Source organism: Oncorhynchus keta, chromosome 35 (genome assembly GCF_023373465.1).
Source record: "Oncorhynchus keta strain PuntledgeMale-10-30-2019 chromosome 35, Oket_V2, whole genome shotgun sequence".
Classification (NCBI taxonomy): domain Eukaryota; kingdom Metazoa; phylum Chordata; class Actinopteri; order Salmoniformes; family Salmonidae; genus Oncorhynchus; species Oncorhynchus keta.
The window spans coordinates 44,328,261-44,344,618 of record NC_068455.1 but is presented as its reverse complement, the minus strand read 5'-3'; the positions used below and the strand labels follow the sequence as shown (position 1 = coordinate 44,344,618).

At 42.3% G+C, this 16,358-nt stretch overlaps 1 protein-coding gene across 1 annotated transcript in view; it reads right to left on the bottom strand.

Annotated features, from left to right (window-relative positions):
• Positions 1 to 16,102, bottom strand: part of rcan3 (regulator of calcineurin 3) — a 53,882-nt gene extending 37,780 nt beyond the window's left edge. Inside the window, exon 1 of the mRNA XM_035752717.2 lies at positions 15,801 to 16,102. Within this exon, the coding sequence (XP_035608610.1) occupies positions 15,801 to 15,887 (87 nt within the window). The 5' untranslated portion in view covers positions 15,888 to 16,102. The remainder of the gene's footprint in view (positions 1 to 15,800) is intronic.
• Between the last annotated feature and the right edge of the window lie 256 nt (positions 16,103 to 16,358).

Sequence of the window (16,358 nt, the reverse complement as noted above, 5' to 3'; positions counted from 1 at the left end):
AGACTCCAGCAGCGCAGTAGAGGAGGAAGGCTCTGGCTGCGCTGAACAGGCGGGAGACTCCGGCAGCGCTGTAGAGGAGGAAGGCTCTGGCTGCGCTGAACAGGCGGGAGACTCCGGCAGCGCAGGCGAGGAGAAAGGCTCCGACAGCGCTGGAGAGGCGAGGCGCACTGTAGGCCTGATGTGTGGTGTTGGTACTGGTGGTACTGGACCGAGGACACGCACAGGAAGCCTGGTGCGGGGAGCTGCCACTGGAGGGTTGGGGTGTGGAGGTCCGAGCCTGCCCAACCTTACCTGGTTCGATGCCCACTCCAGCCCGGCCGATAGGAGGAGCTGGAATATACAGCACCGGGCTATGCACCCGCACTGGGGACACCTTGCGCGCACCACTGCATAACACGGTGCCTGCCGGTCTCTCTAGCCCCCCCGGTAAGCACAGGGAGTTTGCGCAGGTCTCCTCCCTGTGAGCCCCCCAAAACATTTTTTTGGGGCTGACTATCGGGCTTCAGTCCGCGCCGCCGTGCTTGCTTCGCCAACCTCATTCTCCTGTAACCTTCCACGCACTGCTCCATCGAATCCCAGGCGGGCTCCGGCACTCTCCCTGGGTCGACCGCCTACCTGTCTATCTCCTCCCAAGAAGTATAGTCCATACTGTACTCCTCTTTGGGCTGCTCCTGTTGCCTCTTCTCCTGCTGCACCTTTGGGCGGCTACACTCCCCTGGTTTAGCCCAGGGTTCTCTCCCGTCGAGGATTTCCTCCCATGTCCAGAAATCCTTCTTACGCATCTCCTCTTTGGGCTGCTCCTGCCTGTTGACACGCTGCTTGGTCCGTTTGTGGTGGGTGATTCTGTAATGGTTTTCTAGGTGTGAAGGAGAGTCGGACCAAAATGCAGCGTGTAGATTGCGATCCATGTTTAAGGAACAAACGTAACACGAATCTAAATACAAAACCTACAAAAACAAAAAACATATTGAAAACTGAAAAAACCTTAATACTGGTTTTAATAACACATACAGAACAAGGAACAAAGACACTAAGGACAATCACCCACGAAACATCCAAAGAATATGGCTGCCTAAATATGGTTCCCAATCAGAGACAACGATAAACACCTGCCTCTGATTGAGAACCACTTCAGACAGCCATAGACCTAACGAGAACACCCCACTAAGCTACAATCCCAATACATACACACCACATACAAAAATCCATGCCACACCCTGGCCTGACCAAATAAATGAAGATAAACACAAAATACTTTGACCAGGGCGTGACAATTCCTCCCATCAATGTTCTCTGTAATGTTTTGGGGCACCGAGCAAATGTTTGGTCTTGGGAGCGGAAACTTGAACTTTGTGAGAATTTTTTTCAACTTCCGGCGCGTGTTTACAGTTAACACTGAGGCTTTACCCTTACAGTTTTAGACAGTAGCCAATAGGCTATTGTGGTTATTTGAACATAATAGGCCTACCAACTAAACCAATGGAGAAAATCCCATGACATTTTCACATGGAAACAGCTTTGATTTCTATGATATAGCCTACAGTAGCCTATATGTGGTGTTCACTGCCTACATTGCATTGAGTGGCGATTTTAGCATGTAAATCAGTTAGCCACTGACTCCTTCCAAGCCACTCATTGTTAAATTTACGATTTCCAACTTGTTGTATAATGTTTATGTCCAATGGCCGATGAGCACCGATACATTTCATCTATAATTTCTCTTAATTATTTCTCATCATATGACAAGGATTAAAAAGGATCACGTCGCAACGCTCCGTATTTTCTGCTGGCTTGCCCCACCACACTGAGCTAGGCTGAAACACCTGCATTTTGGAGCTGCTTTACTCAAGAAAACAAAAAAGAGACCATGTTTATATGAGGCTTTATTAACTCAATGATATATCATTTTTACATTGTTTGCAAACTGATATGCGACACGTATTAATACCAAAATAACATGCAAAACAGGCAATCTCCCCCCAATTTTTTTTCTTTTCTTTTTTCGGGGGGAGGGGGCAAAAAAATGTGGGGCCATGAATGACTGGTCGCCACTGATTGCATGAGACTTTTAAAAACGTTCTTACATTATGTAGGGCTTGACATTAATTCATGATTTTTTTACTTGGTCTGTACCACCATGTGCCAAATAGGTGACTGTACATTGCATTGTGTTGCATGATGCAAGAAACCACTTTACAAAAGACAATTCATTATTATTACCATACAGAGAATTAGACAATGTAGACTACCCCTCTACCTATTAGCTTATTTGCATATTCTGTCTCAAAACACAACACTGCTCCTTTTACCTCTTGCACTTGTAGGAAGCAGTAACTCCCCATTGCTGACCAATACTTATCTAGAACTGGGCTAATAACTCACTAACGAGCAAATAATATCAACAAATGTGCGCACTCACAATTTGATCTGATCTGAAAAGTGCATTCAAACGTGGGTGACTGAAAGACAGCTCATGGGGCCACCCCTTGTCAATAGAATTCTACTCCGTTGCTCTGGCTCTGTCTACAGCTAAATCACATCCTCAATCTTGCAAAGTTAGATTTTGTCTTGGTTTGTTGCATTGAAAAGGGGCAGATATCATGTTGATTCGATCACAGAAAAAAACATTGATCTATGTAGTGCAAGCTAATGGGGTGAACTCAGTAAAGTTCGAACTCTTGCGTTTCTGCGCAACATGGCATTTATTCTGTGCCAGGAGGAGGTGGGCTCACCCGCGCAGCTTAAAGGAAAAGTTGCCTCCCATCTGTCACATGCACTTATGTAACTTTTTTTAAAGCTTTAAAACTAGCAATGATCATTTTCAAAGTTTTCAGACCAACATTGTTTTTATAAAAAAGAACACACAACTACAATAACATTCTCAGTAACAGTTACAGAAAGGCTTTTGTTGCTCTGAATGTGATATGTGGTTGTTTATCCACTGACTGTAAGTCACTCTGAAAAATAACATCTGCTAAAAGCACAAAATGTAAAATGAAATGTAGAAAAATACATGTAAAAAAAACAACATTTGCAAAGCAAGCTGGGTATTATTTGAATGAGCTCCGCCCCCAAACAAGACCAAATTTGGTCAGTCCAGACCGGAAGTATTTGTTTCACAAGTTTGGGCAACACATTACATACAGTACAGTTTAGTTCAGTAGAGTACATTAGAGAACAGAACAGTAAAGTGGGGTACAGTACAATATATGCTGTACTTTACTCTAATGTACTGAACTATACTTTTACTGTCCTCTGTAACGTACTGTACTATACTCTACATGACTATAATGTATTGAACTGTACTGCACTCTGCAGTGCTCTAATGTGCTGTCCAAACCTGTGATACATATACATCTATGATTGGTTCAGATTTGGTCTGGACTGTTGCAAAATAAATGTGCACATACATGTTATTCCATAATTTCACCCACACATGTGAAAGAGCATCTGTGTAGCTAAGCGCTAAAATAGAACACGGATCAGGAAGATACAAACCCACGTGGATGCTTGAAAGATTAATGAATAACTAAAAACGAACTCGATTTTCTTTTTTATATGTGTCTATTAATCGTCGTAGAGAACCCCACGATTTTGTATGACTCCAAGTCAAAATTCTACAAAGAACCAGCTAAAAAAGAGGACCATATGCATGTCAGGTAAAAATAACAAACCAATATTAATTTCCCAGGCCAAACTAGCCAGCAACAGATAGGTACTTAAATGTCCATGAATGTTTCATGTGTTTTTTTCGACCTGCCGCTAAAATTAATATAGTTGGTTCAGTTGTTTTTTGTATTTTAACCCGAGTGTCATGATCGCGTCTGGTGCGTGTGGCCAGTGTAGTCAGCATGTTAGTCTAGTCTCCAGCGCTACAAAACAACAATGCAGCAAAACAACTCATAACAAATGACAGTAAGGCTACCGAGAGCCTCATATGCTAATGCTTCAGACCTAGCTGCACTATGCTCTTAGCCTAGCCTTCAGCGCTGCAAAGCGGGCAACTAAAAAGCAGCCAAAACCGGCCATGTAATTGCTATGGGATCAATACGGGAGTGGGAACAGTATCCAGTATTGCCAACCATTTCTTTCAGTGAGATCCGCTATTGGCCCCTTGATTTTTGTCGCTAGAAATTGCTAGATTACGTTTAGCTGTTGCCGCGACAACGTCACTGCACCAATTTGCCTTGCTGCTGCAGTCCGTTTTCGCCCCCCTCTCCCACCGCACACCCCCTCCCCATGTGCTTCTCTGCCTGTGTGTGCCGTTGCTGTGACTTCTGTTGCACAAACAGCTTCTCCCACCCTGGTTTGAGGCAGAATTTAGTGGGAAAATTCACTAAATGCTATCAAAACCATAGAAACCCTCTGTCAAAACTCCCCAAAGGCAGCCTGAAAAATAGCTACATTTTGTCGATAGAATCCTTTACCAATAAAAGTAATTGGAGGGGTATGAAAACTCCCTAAATATAGAAACAAAGTTGTTAAATTGGAAACGCTGATGGTATTGACGAGTGAGACGTAATGGCCTCTGATGACTCGCTCTGTTCTTCATAGATTGAAATCAGTTTATAGCTGTGGGGAGAAATTAATCCTTTTACCAATCTGTCATTTAGGTATTTCACTGTGGAAGACAATTTCTTTCATAATCTTCATCATCAATATCCTTCCCAAACTTCCAATGGTTGACATAACCCTGACAACATCCTCCAGAAGATGCTGTGATGGTGGGTCACTCTCACCTTACGCCTCAGCAGCAAATGTAATGAAGCTCTCTCCCTCGCGTGTCGCTTTGTGTCACCTTGGTTGTGAGCTAGATCTAGTAATGGCCTGGTCTGAAGATTTGTGCCATCTCTTTTTAACACGGTAATTCAGGACTATGGAACGCTGTAGAGGTTATTTAACTGACAGACTGACCGACTGACAGATTGACAGACGACTATATCCAGTATCCATATCCTCGGCCACATCATTAATGCCTACTCTAAGCCATCGTTCACTTGATATTATTTATTAAGTATTGCACCAATCATGATGGTAGGACTCCAACTACACAAATTGAATGACTCCGTTGAGCTTACAATGGCCCTTGCTAGCGGAGACTCAAAATATGAACATTTTCATAAATATAAATATAATTTGCTCCTTGAATTACATTTTTAGAAATGGGGCTGGTTCTATTGGCATACTGTGTGATGTAAAGGCACTGATGCCTTATCCAAATGAAAGCTCTGAAACGTTCATTTCAGATTATGCTTTTACATGGCAACAAAGTGGTAGCCATGAATAAAACATCAAGTGACTAGACTTCATGTCATCGTGGTCCTTCTGTGGCTCAGTTGGTAGAGCATGGCGCTTGTAACGCCAGGGTAGTGGGTTCGATTCCCGGGACCACCATTAGTAGAATGTATGCACACATGACTGTAAGTCGCTTTGGATAAAAGCGTCAGCTAAATGGCATATATTATTATTATATATTATCCTGCCATTGATCCCAAAAATTCTCCACTTCAGTGGATAAAAAGCTTTTCCCTTTAGCCTTCACCTTAGCATCTCACAACCCTGTTGTCTTGGCTCTTGTATCCCGACGCAACGCCAACGATAGAAGTCGGAGTTGGAGACAAGACTTCTATTCTTTGTGGGTTTTTTTCTTCTATGTCACTCCAGCGGACATCGTCCTAACCTTTTACGTGACACCTGAGACCCAGAGTCTCTCTAAGGTTTCGGGGAATGTGAGACGACCGTGGCCCAGATCGACATATCCACAGACTGAGAGCGGTGAACACCTGAGCCCCCTACTCTGGACTAGGCTATCAGAGTTATACACAGGTGGACCAGGGGCCTAGGCCTTGTCCACCTGACAGGGCCAGATCTGGTTTCCCACCTGGACAGAACATAATATGGCCATCTGCTTCATCCTCCACTCTTTCCCCTTCTGCTATACCTGTTTGACTGACACACGCCATTTGTTATATCTCTACTGTAGCAATGCAAACCTCTACAGAGCTGTTTCAGAATAGTTATATCATCGAGCAAGTGCCTGCGCTTTGTGAGGGCTTGCTGAGTGCAGCCTTGCTGATAGGTTGCTGATTGTTTGAAATATGGATAGATTTTTTTAAAAATCAATGCAGGTTTTTGAAGATGATACGATGACCTACTAGAGCAAGCCAAACAGCAATCCAAATGTTCCATGTTTTCAATCAAATATAATTTCATACGTGACGTTTTGACACATCCACATTGAATATACCATTGGTACGTGCTTGATAAATAGGCAAGAGACCAAAACAGGCATCAAAAAAAGATGAGGCTCCTCAAAGCTCTCCCCTGAGTTTCCAGGGCGGTAGGCAGAGGTACAAGTGACACAGACGGCTGCCATTGTTATGATGATAGGCTTGGGAACAGACAAGCAGACCACAAATGCTGATGGAAAGAAAGTAGGGTTCTACAGGCCTGGGATTTAGTCTGGAAGGATGGAGGTTTGCTGACAGAGGGAATATACAACAATTACCTTTTTCCATCCTGTCACTACTGTGAAAGAGAGAGCATGTGCACGTGATCCTATATAATGTATGTGGAGTGTGTTTGTGCATGTGTGTGAAGGTCACATAGTGTTGTTTCTTTTTTCACTTGTTTTACATTTTTGTAATTTAGCAGACACTCTTGTCCAGAGCAATCTACAGTAGTGAGTTCATACATTTTTATAGTGGTCCCTCGTGGGAATCAAACCCACAACCCTGGAGTTGCAAGCACCATGTTCTACCAACTGAGCCACACTATAAGGGGAAGTTATTTGTGACCCTCTGCCTGGATTCAGTCCTATGCAGCAACATTTTTAATGGTATTTTTTTGTATACATTGGATAAAAGTAAAGACTAGAAAATAGTATATCATGCACTGCAGTTGAGGAACAATGTGAAAATAATTCTGCTTTGAAAGTTGATAAACTATGACCCCACTTTTGAGAAAATGGCCCTTGAATGGTCCGGTACACCTACTGCAGAGCTCTTCATTGTCTCCACCCATTCAGCATCGTTCACACCCTCTTAAATCTTATCCTCCCCCATCTCTTTAAGGATTCACATGTGAGGCCATATGCTAAACAGAGTAAGTAGTGTAGTTAACAAGACTGAAAGTAGTAGCCTACAAATAAGGTAAAACTCCAGGTAAAAATACACTTTATCTATCCTTAGCATATATCCTAATCTGACTTTGGTGCAGGCCATGTTCTTCTTCACATTACCGTTTCTGGTAAACACACATAATATCAAATTCACATTAACAGGATACAGAAGGTGTAAACAGTACATTGAAATGGTTACTTTTAAAGTATCAATATCAAAAACAGAAAATGTCCAGATAAAAATATTTGATAAACTTTTTATCATTATTAGATGATGCTTACCCAGACATACTTATCTAAATTGATGGGTCATGTGAAAGAAATGCTATAACCATCCCCCAGCCACAGCTAGCTAAATGGATGGGTCATTATTGTCTAGACATGTACACATGTTCATGAAATACAATAGATGGCCATAATCACTCCCAGACACACCTGGCTAACTTGATGGTCAAGTAATAATCTGGTAAAGTGGAGTCTTTTGTTTAGACATGTAGCTAGCTAAACAATGAACCGGAATAATCTCAGCTCATACTACTACCAATACAAACATTGTCATAGCTGTAGTATGAATTGGCAGGTAGATCAAGCTAACCAACTAGGTTCAATGTTAGCTAACTAACATTAGGCTATAACTATCAATGCAAACTGTTTCTGATTCGAATAATATTACTACACAGATCATACATGTAATGTTAGCTAGCGAGCCAGCAAGCTAACGTTTGCTAGCTAACAGTACGCTTTAACTTGAAATGAAAACACCTTCCTGCCATAATTTGAAACGTATAATATCGGAAAATGTAGCAAGACTCTTACCCATGTAAATGGCTTCACGGCCATTGATCTCTGTTTTGTTTCAAGCTACATCTTGTTTGGCCAGCGTTGTGTCAAGTCACTCCGGATCACACTGACTGTGGCGTGTGCAGAAAGTAGCCCATCACTACTTTTTCCAACTGATATGTCGATAGCGCCTGCTAAATACAGGGCATCAATGTTGTTGAGAAAGTAGTAAAACTTTTGTAGTTCTCGATGGCGAACGTTATATCTTTCAAAAACGCTGCAGTAGAAAGGACTATCAACACATACTGAGCAGCTCAGGTTATAGACAGAAGATTGCTCCATGGCAGACTAATCCACACTCATCTCCTGGCATGTCCAGCCCATCCATTATGTCAGTAAATCACGACTAGCGGAAAGGTTCCTGTCTTTTTCCGTGGCTAAACCAACTAGGCTCGTAATTTAACAATTTTATTTGTATTTACAGATGGAATACAAGTTAGTTAAGGCACATGAAAGTGTACATGTTCCAGAATGCATTATTGCAACAAAAAAAATTATGATTAAGAAAAAAGATGTTCAAATGCTTCTCCTGTATTTGTATTTATTAGGGATCCCCATTAGCTGCTGCCATATACAACATGTATAATACCACCATACAACAATATTACAATGTATGCGTGTGTCTGTACATTTGTGTGTGTCTCTTCACAGTCCCCGCTGTTCCACAAGGTATATTTTTATCTGTTTAAAAAAAATCTGATTCTACTGCTTGCATCAGATACCTGATGTGGAAAAGAGTTTCATAGAGTTCCATGCAGTAATGGCTCTCTGTGCGCCTCCCATAGTCTGTTCTGGACTTGCGGACTGTGAAGAGACCTCTAGTGGCATGTCTTGTGGGGTATGCATATGGGTGTCCGAGATGTGTGCTAGTAGTTTAAACAGACAGCTTGGTACATTCAGCTTGTCAACACTTCTTACAAAAACAAATAGTGATGACGTCAATCTCTCTTCCATTTTAGCCATGAGAGTTTGATAAGCATATCATTAGTGTTAGATCTCTGTGTACTTTTAAGTGCCAGCCGTGCTGCCCTGTTCTGAGCCAACTGCAATCTTCCTAAGTCCCTCTTTGTGGCACCTGACCACACTACTGAACAGTAGTCCAGGGGCGACAAAACTAGGGCCTGTAGGACCTGCCCTGTTGACAGTGCTGTCAAGAAGTTAGAGCAACACCTCATCATGGACATACTTCTCCCCATTGATACTGTTGTATCAATATGTTTTGACCATGACAGTTTTACAATCCAGGGTTACTCCAAACAGTTTAGTCACCTCAACTTGCTCAATTACCACATTATTTATTATGAGATGTAGTTGAGGTTTAGGGTTTAGTGAATGATTTGTCCCAAATACAATGCTTTTAGTTTTGGAAATATTTAGGACTAACTTATACCTTGCCACCCATTCGGAAACTAACAGCAGCTCTTTGTTTAGTGTTGCAGTCATTTCAGTTGCTGTAGTAACTGACGTGTATCGTGTTGAGTCATCCACACTGGCATACACACTGGCTTTACTCAAAGTCGTTAGTAAGGGGCCTAAACAGTAAGGACCCTAAACAGCTACATTGGGGAATTCCTGATTCTACCTGGATTATGTTGGAGAGGCTTCCATTAAAGAACACCCTCTGTGTTCTGTTAGACAAGTAAATCTTTATCCACAATATAGCAGGGGGTGTAAAGCCATAACACAACTTTTTCCAGCAGGAGACTATGATCGATAATGTCAAAAGCTGCACTGAAGTCTAACAAAGCATTTGTTTAAGTGCTGTGCTTGTTGAATGTCCTTCTCAATGAGAGTTCTGTTGTCATTTAGTTTTCTATAAAATAGCATTGTATCTGGTAAAACCCAATTTTTTCCAGAAGTTTACTAGGGGTTGGTAACAGGCTGATTGGTCAGCTATTTGAGCCAGTAAAGGGGGCTTTACTATTCTTGGGTAGCAGAATTACTTTTGCTTCCCTCCAGGCCTGAGGGCACACACTAGACTTAAATTGAAAAAAAAAAAATAGCAAATAAGAGTGGCAATATCGTCCGCTATTATCCTCAGTAATTTTCCACCCAGATTGTCATACCCCGGTGGCTTGTCATTGTTGATAGACAACATTCATTTTTTCATGAACAATGTCTACACTGTATTTCTGATCAATTTTATGTTATTTTAATGGACAAAAAAAAAACTGATTTTCTTTCAAAAACAAGGACATTTCTAAATGACCCCAAACGTTTGAACGGTAGTGTACATGTATATTTAGTTCATTTAGCAGACCCTTTTATCACACCATAGTGTCGTCAGACCTTTGATACCATGAAAGTGAGCCACAAAATGTGAACTGCTATAAAAAAGAAAATGGTATAGAAATTACAGCTCTCGAAGGTATCTTGTTACAAAATACCGTGGAGTGTATTTCAGCCCAATGTAATTCAAGTTACAAAATACTCAGAAGTCATTTAAATACATTGTAACAGAATTACTGCCCATCTGCATGTGTCTGTGTGTTTATACTTTCTATGTTCATTTGTGTGCGCGCGTGTGTGCATGTTTGTATGTGTATATGCTGTCTAACATGTGAGAGAGCCTGTTCATGTAGCTCATTCCTGTGATCTTCACATTTAATCTGCTGATGTTGCTCTATATTCTCCAGGTAACAGTGTTACAAACCACCACACAGACTAATGCATCAGCTATCGCAAGTCCTATAGCAACTGCTAAGGCCAGCCATATACTTAAACTAACCGTGTAAGCACCCGTTAGCGTCACTCGCATTAAAAACACCGGGCACAGCACTAAATTAACTAGCGTGATCCCAGATCTGTTTGTGATGGCATGACAATAATCATAGGAGTTGGCAATACAGCACAAACAGATCAGGGACCAGGCTATCAATTGGCATTACTAACCTAAAGCCACAGGTTCAGCCTATACTATTGAGAAAAGACCCAACCGGTCCTTCTGACTGACTAATCCTAGACCAGTGGCAATCGGAAAAACATAGCATAATCATCTCGAAACAGACTGCAAGCTAAAAGCTAGCTATGGTCCAGGGGCATTATTGCATATTCCTCTACAAACACTGTTAGTAAAGGAACGTACATTAACGCCTGCCTGGACCAGAGCTAGATATACTCTTAGTAGGATATTGTAGGTAGCAATTCCTTAATATTTCATAGTCTGCATGGTAGAATCAGAACAGTCTCAGTTCTAGGTTGGCTATGAACCACACTTCCAGATGGACAGCATAGTATCATACACAACCAGACACTGTATCAGTATTAACCAGCAACAATATCATCACACACTGTCCCTCAATTCCTACACAGGCTCCTTGGCTCAAGGCAAGACACCTCAACAAGATGGCCTACCCGGCTAACACATTCTCGTTCCCAGAACGTAACGGGAAAGTTGTTTTTCGAATAACCAAAGGAGAACCTTTAGGAAACGTCATAGGAATGTTTTGTGCTAGCTGTCTCAACGTAAACTTGGATCTGAAGCAATTCTTCTGATGATTGTGATTTTGCTATTGTAAATGTTTGTAGGCTCATGTAGCCAAATTGTATCTATTCATTTATATTTTTTGTATGCTATTTTAATATATGAGAATTAACCAACGATATCAGGCCACACCCGGCCATGATTACAGACACCTGTGTGTGTCTTTTGACACTATATAAATGAGTCATTCCGCAGTGTTTGTCATTATACCCTGATGAAGACAGCTTGTCTGTCGAAATGTTGGACATAAATCATTTTACATCTGAGCTCCTAGAGTGTGCGGCTCTCCTCAATTTTTTTTATTGTTCCACTCCGCTAGCCAGCACCTCGCCTAAATAGGTGTGCGTTTCTTTCGCCTCTAGATTGTGCTAGCTGGGTAACATTTATATCTCAGCTATAGCTTCAAACTCCATGCTATAATATTTATGTTACTTTAGATCAGTGGTCGCCAACCGAGTAAGTAAAGTGTTCCCATGAGACAAACTCCGCCTACCCGGCGGAACGGCAAATCTGTGACTAAATCGAGTGCACCTACTGCGCTGCCCAATCGGATAGCTCGAATCACCGTGGCTACAGAACTTCCATGACCCTGGCCACAGCCAAGTTTAATATGAAATTACGTAGGCTAGTAGCCTAACTTTTAATACTATGACCACAGAGAGACTCAACGAATACAGCAAAGAGCTGCTGTTTTTATGTGTGAGTTCATGTTTAAGTTTATATTCAGCACTGTCACTGTTTCATTCAACACTATTACAAAACGCACTTCTCCGTACTTCCGCTCGGGCTGAAGCTGCAATGAATGAGTAGCCAAGTATCGACAGCCCTGCGTTGTATTGTTATTATTAGCAGCTCGTCATGACGATTTTAATATTAAGGAATATTTAACTTTCTCTGGTCATAGGAACAACATGATTTCGTGCATGAGGCAGATGCGGTGTGACTCGAGCTTCGCCATCAGGTGGAAGACGGTGTCCCCTCTCTCTGGCCAGTCTCACCGGAGGAAAGGAAGGAGAGAGCAGGGACCGTGAGAGGCGGTTGGGAAAAATAATTTTGAACGGTCATCCAACTCGGAATTCCAAGTCGGAAACTCTGGCATCTTTCTAGAGCTCTGATTTTGAGACCTGAAGATCACCGACGTCGTGATTTGACCTTGTTGACATTCAGATGCAGGTACAGTGTATTGCAAAGTATTCATCCCCCTTGGCGTTTTTACTATTTTGTTGCATTACAACCTGTCATTTAAATGTATTTTTATTTGGATTTCATGCAATGGACATACACAAAATAGTCCAGATTGATGAAGTGAAATTTTAAAAATTACTTGTTTAAAATAAAATACAAAAATGTAAAAACGGAAAAGTGGTGCGTGCATATGTATTCACTCCCTTTGCTATGAAATCCATAAATAAGATCTGGTGCGACCAATTACCTTCAGAAGTCACACAATTAGTTAAATAAAGTCAACCTGTGTGCAATCTAAGTGTCACATGATCTGTCACATGATCTCAGTATATATATACACCTGTTCTGAAAGGCCCCAGAGTCTGCAACACCACTAAGCAAGGGAAACACCATACAAGCAGCACCACGAAGACCAACCAAGGAGCTCTCCAAACAGGTCAGGGACAAGGTTGTGGAGAAGTACAGATCAGGGTTGGGTTATAAAAAAAATATCTGAAACTTTGAACATCCCACGGAGCACCATTAAATCCATTGTAAAAAAAATTAAGAATATGGCACCATAACAAACCTGCCAAGAGTGGGCCGCACACCAAAACTCAAGGACCAGGAAAGGAGGGCATTATTCAAAGAGGCAACAAAGAGACCAAAGATAACCCTGAAGGAGCTGCAAAGCTCCACAGCGGAGATTGGAGTATCTGTCCATAGGACCACTTTAAGCCCTACTCCCCACAAAGCTGAGCTTTATGGAAGAGTGGCCAGAAAAAAGCCATTGCTTAACGAAAAAAATAAGCAAACGCATTTGTTTGCCAAAAGGCATGTGGAAGACTCCACATACATATGGAAGAAGGTACTCTAGGCAAATGTAGCTTTTTGGCCATCAACGCTATATCTGGTGCAAACCCAACACCACTCATCACCCCGAGAACACCATCCCCATGATGTTGGCAGCATCATGCTGTAGGGACTGGGAAACTGGTCAGAATTGAAGGAATGATGGATGGTGCTAAATACAGGGAAATTCTTGAGGGAAACCTGTATTTGGTCTTCCAGAGATTTGACACTGGGACAGACGTTCACCTTCCAGCAGGACAATGACCCTAAGAATTCTGCTAAAGCAACACTCGAGTGGTTTAAGGGGAAACATTTAAATGTCTTGGAATGGCCTAGTCAAAGCCCAGACCTCAATCCAATTGAGAATCTGTGGTATGATTTAAAGATAGCTGTACACCAGTCGGAACTTGAAGGAGCTGGAGCTGGAGAAGTTTGCCTTGAAGAATGGGCAAAAATCCCAGTGGCTAGATGTGCCAAGTTTATAGAGGCATACCCCAAGAGACTTGCAGCTGTAATTTCTGCAAAAGTTGGCTCTACAAAGTATTGACTTTGGGGGGGTGAATAGTTATTTCAGGCCCAAGTTTTTTTTTTTTGTCTTATTTCTTGTTTGTTTCACAATAAAGAAGTATTTTGCGTCTTCAAAGTGGTAGGCATGTTGTGTAAACCAAATGATACAAACCCCCCAAAAATCCATTTAAATTCCAGGTTGTAAGGCAACAAAATAAGAAAAATGCAGAAGGGGATGAAAACTTTCGCAAGCCATTTCAATTCATGCTCCACAGTGACTCACTGTGATCTATTTTGTTATCAAAGCTCGAGTTTTGAAATATAATATGGTCTGATTAACAATATTGGCAGGCCAATCATATAGCCAATATGCTGTGGTAATGTGCTAGGCCTACTGCCCAAACCTCATTTCTACAAAACTGTTTGTGTGAGGTTAATGTAAAAAGTACAAATCTGAGCAGTAGATCTCAGCTTGCTTTTTGACTGCGAAAATGATCTGGACTCAGAAAAGGTTGTTGACCACTGCTTTGGATGAATAAAGGTAGAGAGAAAGAACACACAGACAACAGATAATATAATATATTTGAAAACAATGAACCAAACCGCAAGCTGCCTGGGAGAGATGATCTCAATCAGTGTTCCCCAACCACGTGCATGCCCCGCTAATCTTTCCCCCCAAACCCCTGTCCTCTCGTGCCCAGACTGCCAGAAACACGGATTAGTCCTGTTCTTTGTGCCATCCTATTCCAACATGAGCCTGCGCGCGCTCCCCTGCATTGCATGTTTTCACGAGCATCCCCAGGCAAAAGGTGGTAGTAGGGTTTTGGGAGTCAGTGAGGTGAAGAGTTAGGATATGTAGAGCTTAGGGTTGAATGTCAAAAAAATAAGGTGCTTTGTTTTTGGAGTCGGAGATGTGTGTGTGTGTGTGTGTGTGTGTGTGTGTGTGTGTGTGTGTGTGTGTGTGTGTGTGTGTGTGTGTGTGTGTGTGTGTGTGCACGAGCACACATGCATAATGTCTGTGTTTATTGAGGCCATGGCAGAGCTACTGTTTACTTTTTCATAGCATAAGACCTCTGTTCAGACCACATAACTGTATTTAGGAAAGACTTAGTCTCCTAATACCTTGTTGTTCTTGCACGGCACGCGCTGTTCTCTGCAATGGACAATACAATTGCCAGCCTTGATCCACAATGAACCATTTGAACACATGTGCCGCATTTCAATGAATTATTAGCACTTTCTTATTCCAAGGCTACAACGTTTGGGCATATAAGTACCGACATCGTCTGCCCGGTGACGGTTGGATTCGATCGATGCGCTCCCTAAAGTAGCAGTCTAGCTATCTGGCTCCCCTGCAATGCTGAAAAAGGGAGGGTTGAGGGGGGTCCGACTCCGACACTGCGTCTAAAAGAAATCTGAATTTTGTTCAGCGCTCCTCCTCAAGTTCAATTCGATAACCCCCCTTCGCATTTAACCATGTAACTTGCGTACCAAAACTGATCTGTGGTGAGATGTGGTCTGAAGCGCATACAGTGAAAAAAGTATAGGCTACTGCATGAGGCTTTTTTGTCCGCCCTCCCTTCCCCACTTCTGCAACCCCACAAACGTCAATCAATTATGAAATCGAGGACAACTATGCGCATTCAAGACGTGCATCTTGACGAACTGCGGTTTCATTGATAAATATCCATGTTGAACGGGTGACTCCATAAAACGTCATCAAGACAGGCACTTTGGGCCATGCAGAAAACCCGGTCATGCGTAATTCGGAGCACAAAACGAAAAATATAATCAAAATATTGAACGTACGGTTTTATGAAACTGTTGGCCTACCTGCATTTTGTCGGACGTAAACACGTCGGTATCTACCTCGCAGGCGATAATGGTCACCATCTCCAGTTTCATATTTATAGATGGCATTCCCTTTCGTAGCTAATAAATAAATAAATAAAATATTTCGTTGGGTTCTTGTCTGCTTCAGAGAAAGTGCAGTCACAGCCTCGCAGGTGATTGTACACTCCAATGGGTTTGCTTCGGATGAAGTGGTGTCCTCGCAGTTTGGGTGCGCTATAGGAAGTGATGCTGCAGCTGTAAACTCTCACTCTCCTACACCGCTTCGATACAGAACGACCGTCAGAAGCGCTCGCGAGCGCACCAACCAGCGCGCGCTCAGGCACAACATTGACGTCATGCCTCATTTGTTCGTTTAGCGATGCTGTAGGGAGGAGGCACTGCAGCTTGAAGCCCACGGAGCGTTTCTAACTGCCTCCCTAACTGCCTCCCTTTATTTCTTTCTCCTTCTCGTTTTGCCAATTAACATAACTGCGAAAATAACTCTGAAATGATGTATCCTAGGCCTACTTCTCCCAACAATAATAATCAGGACTGCCT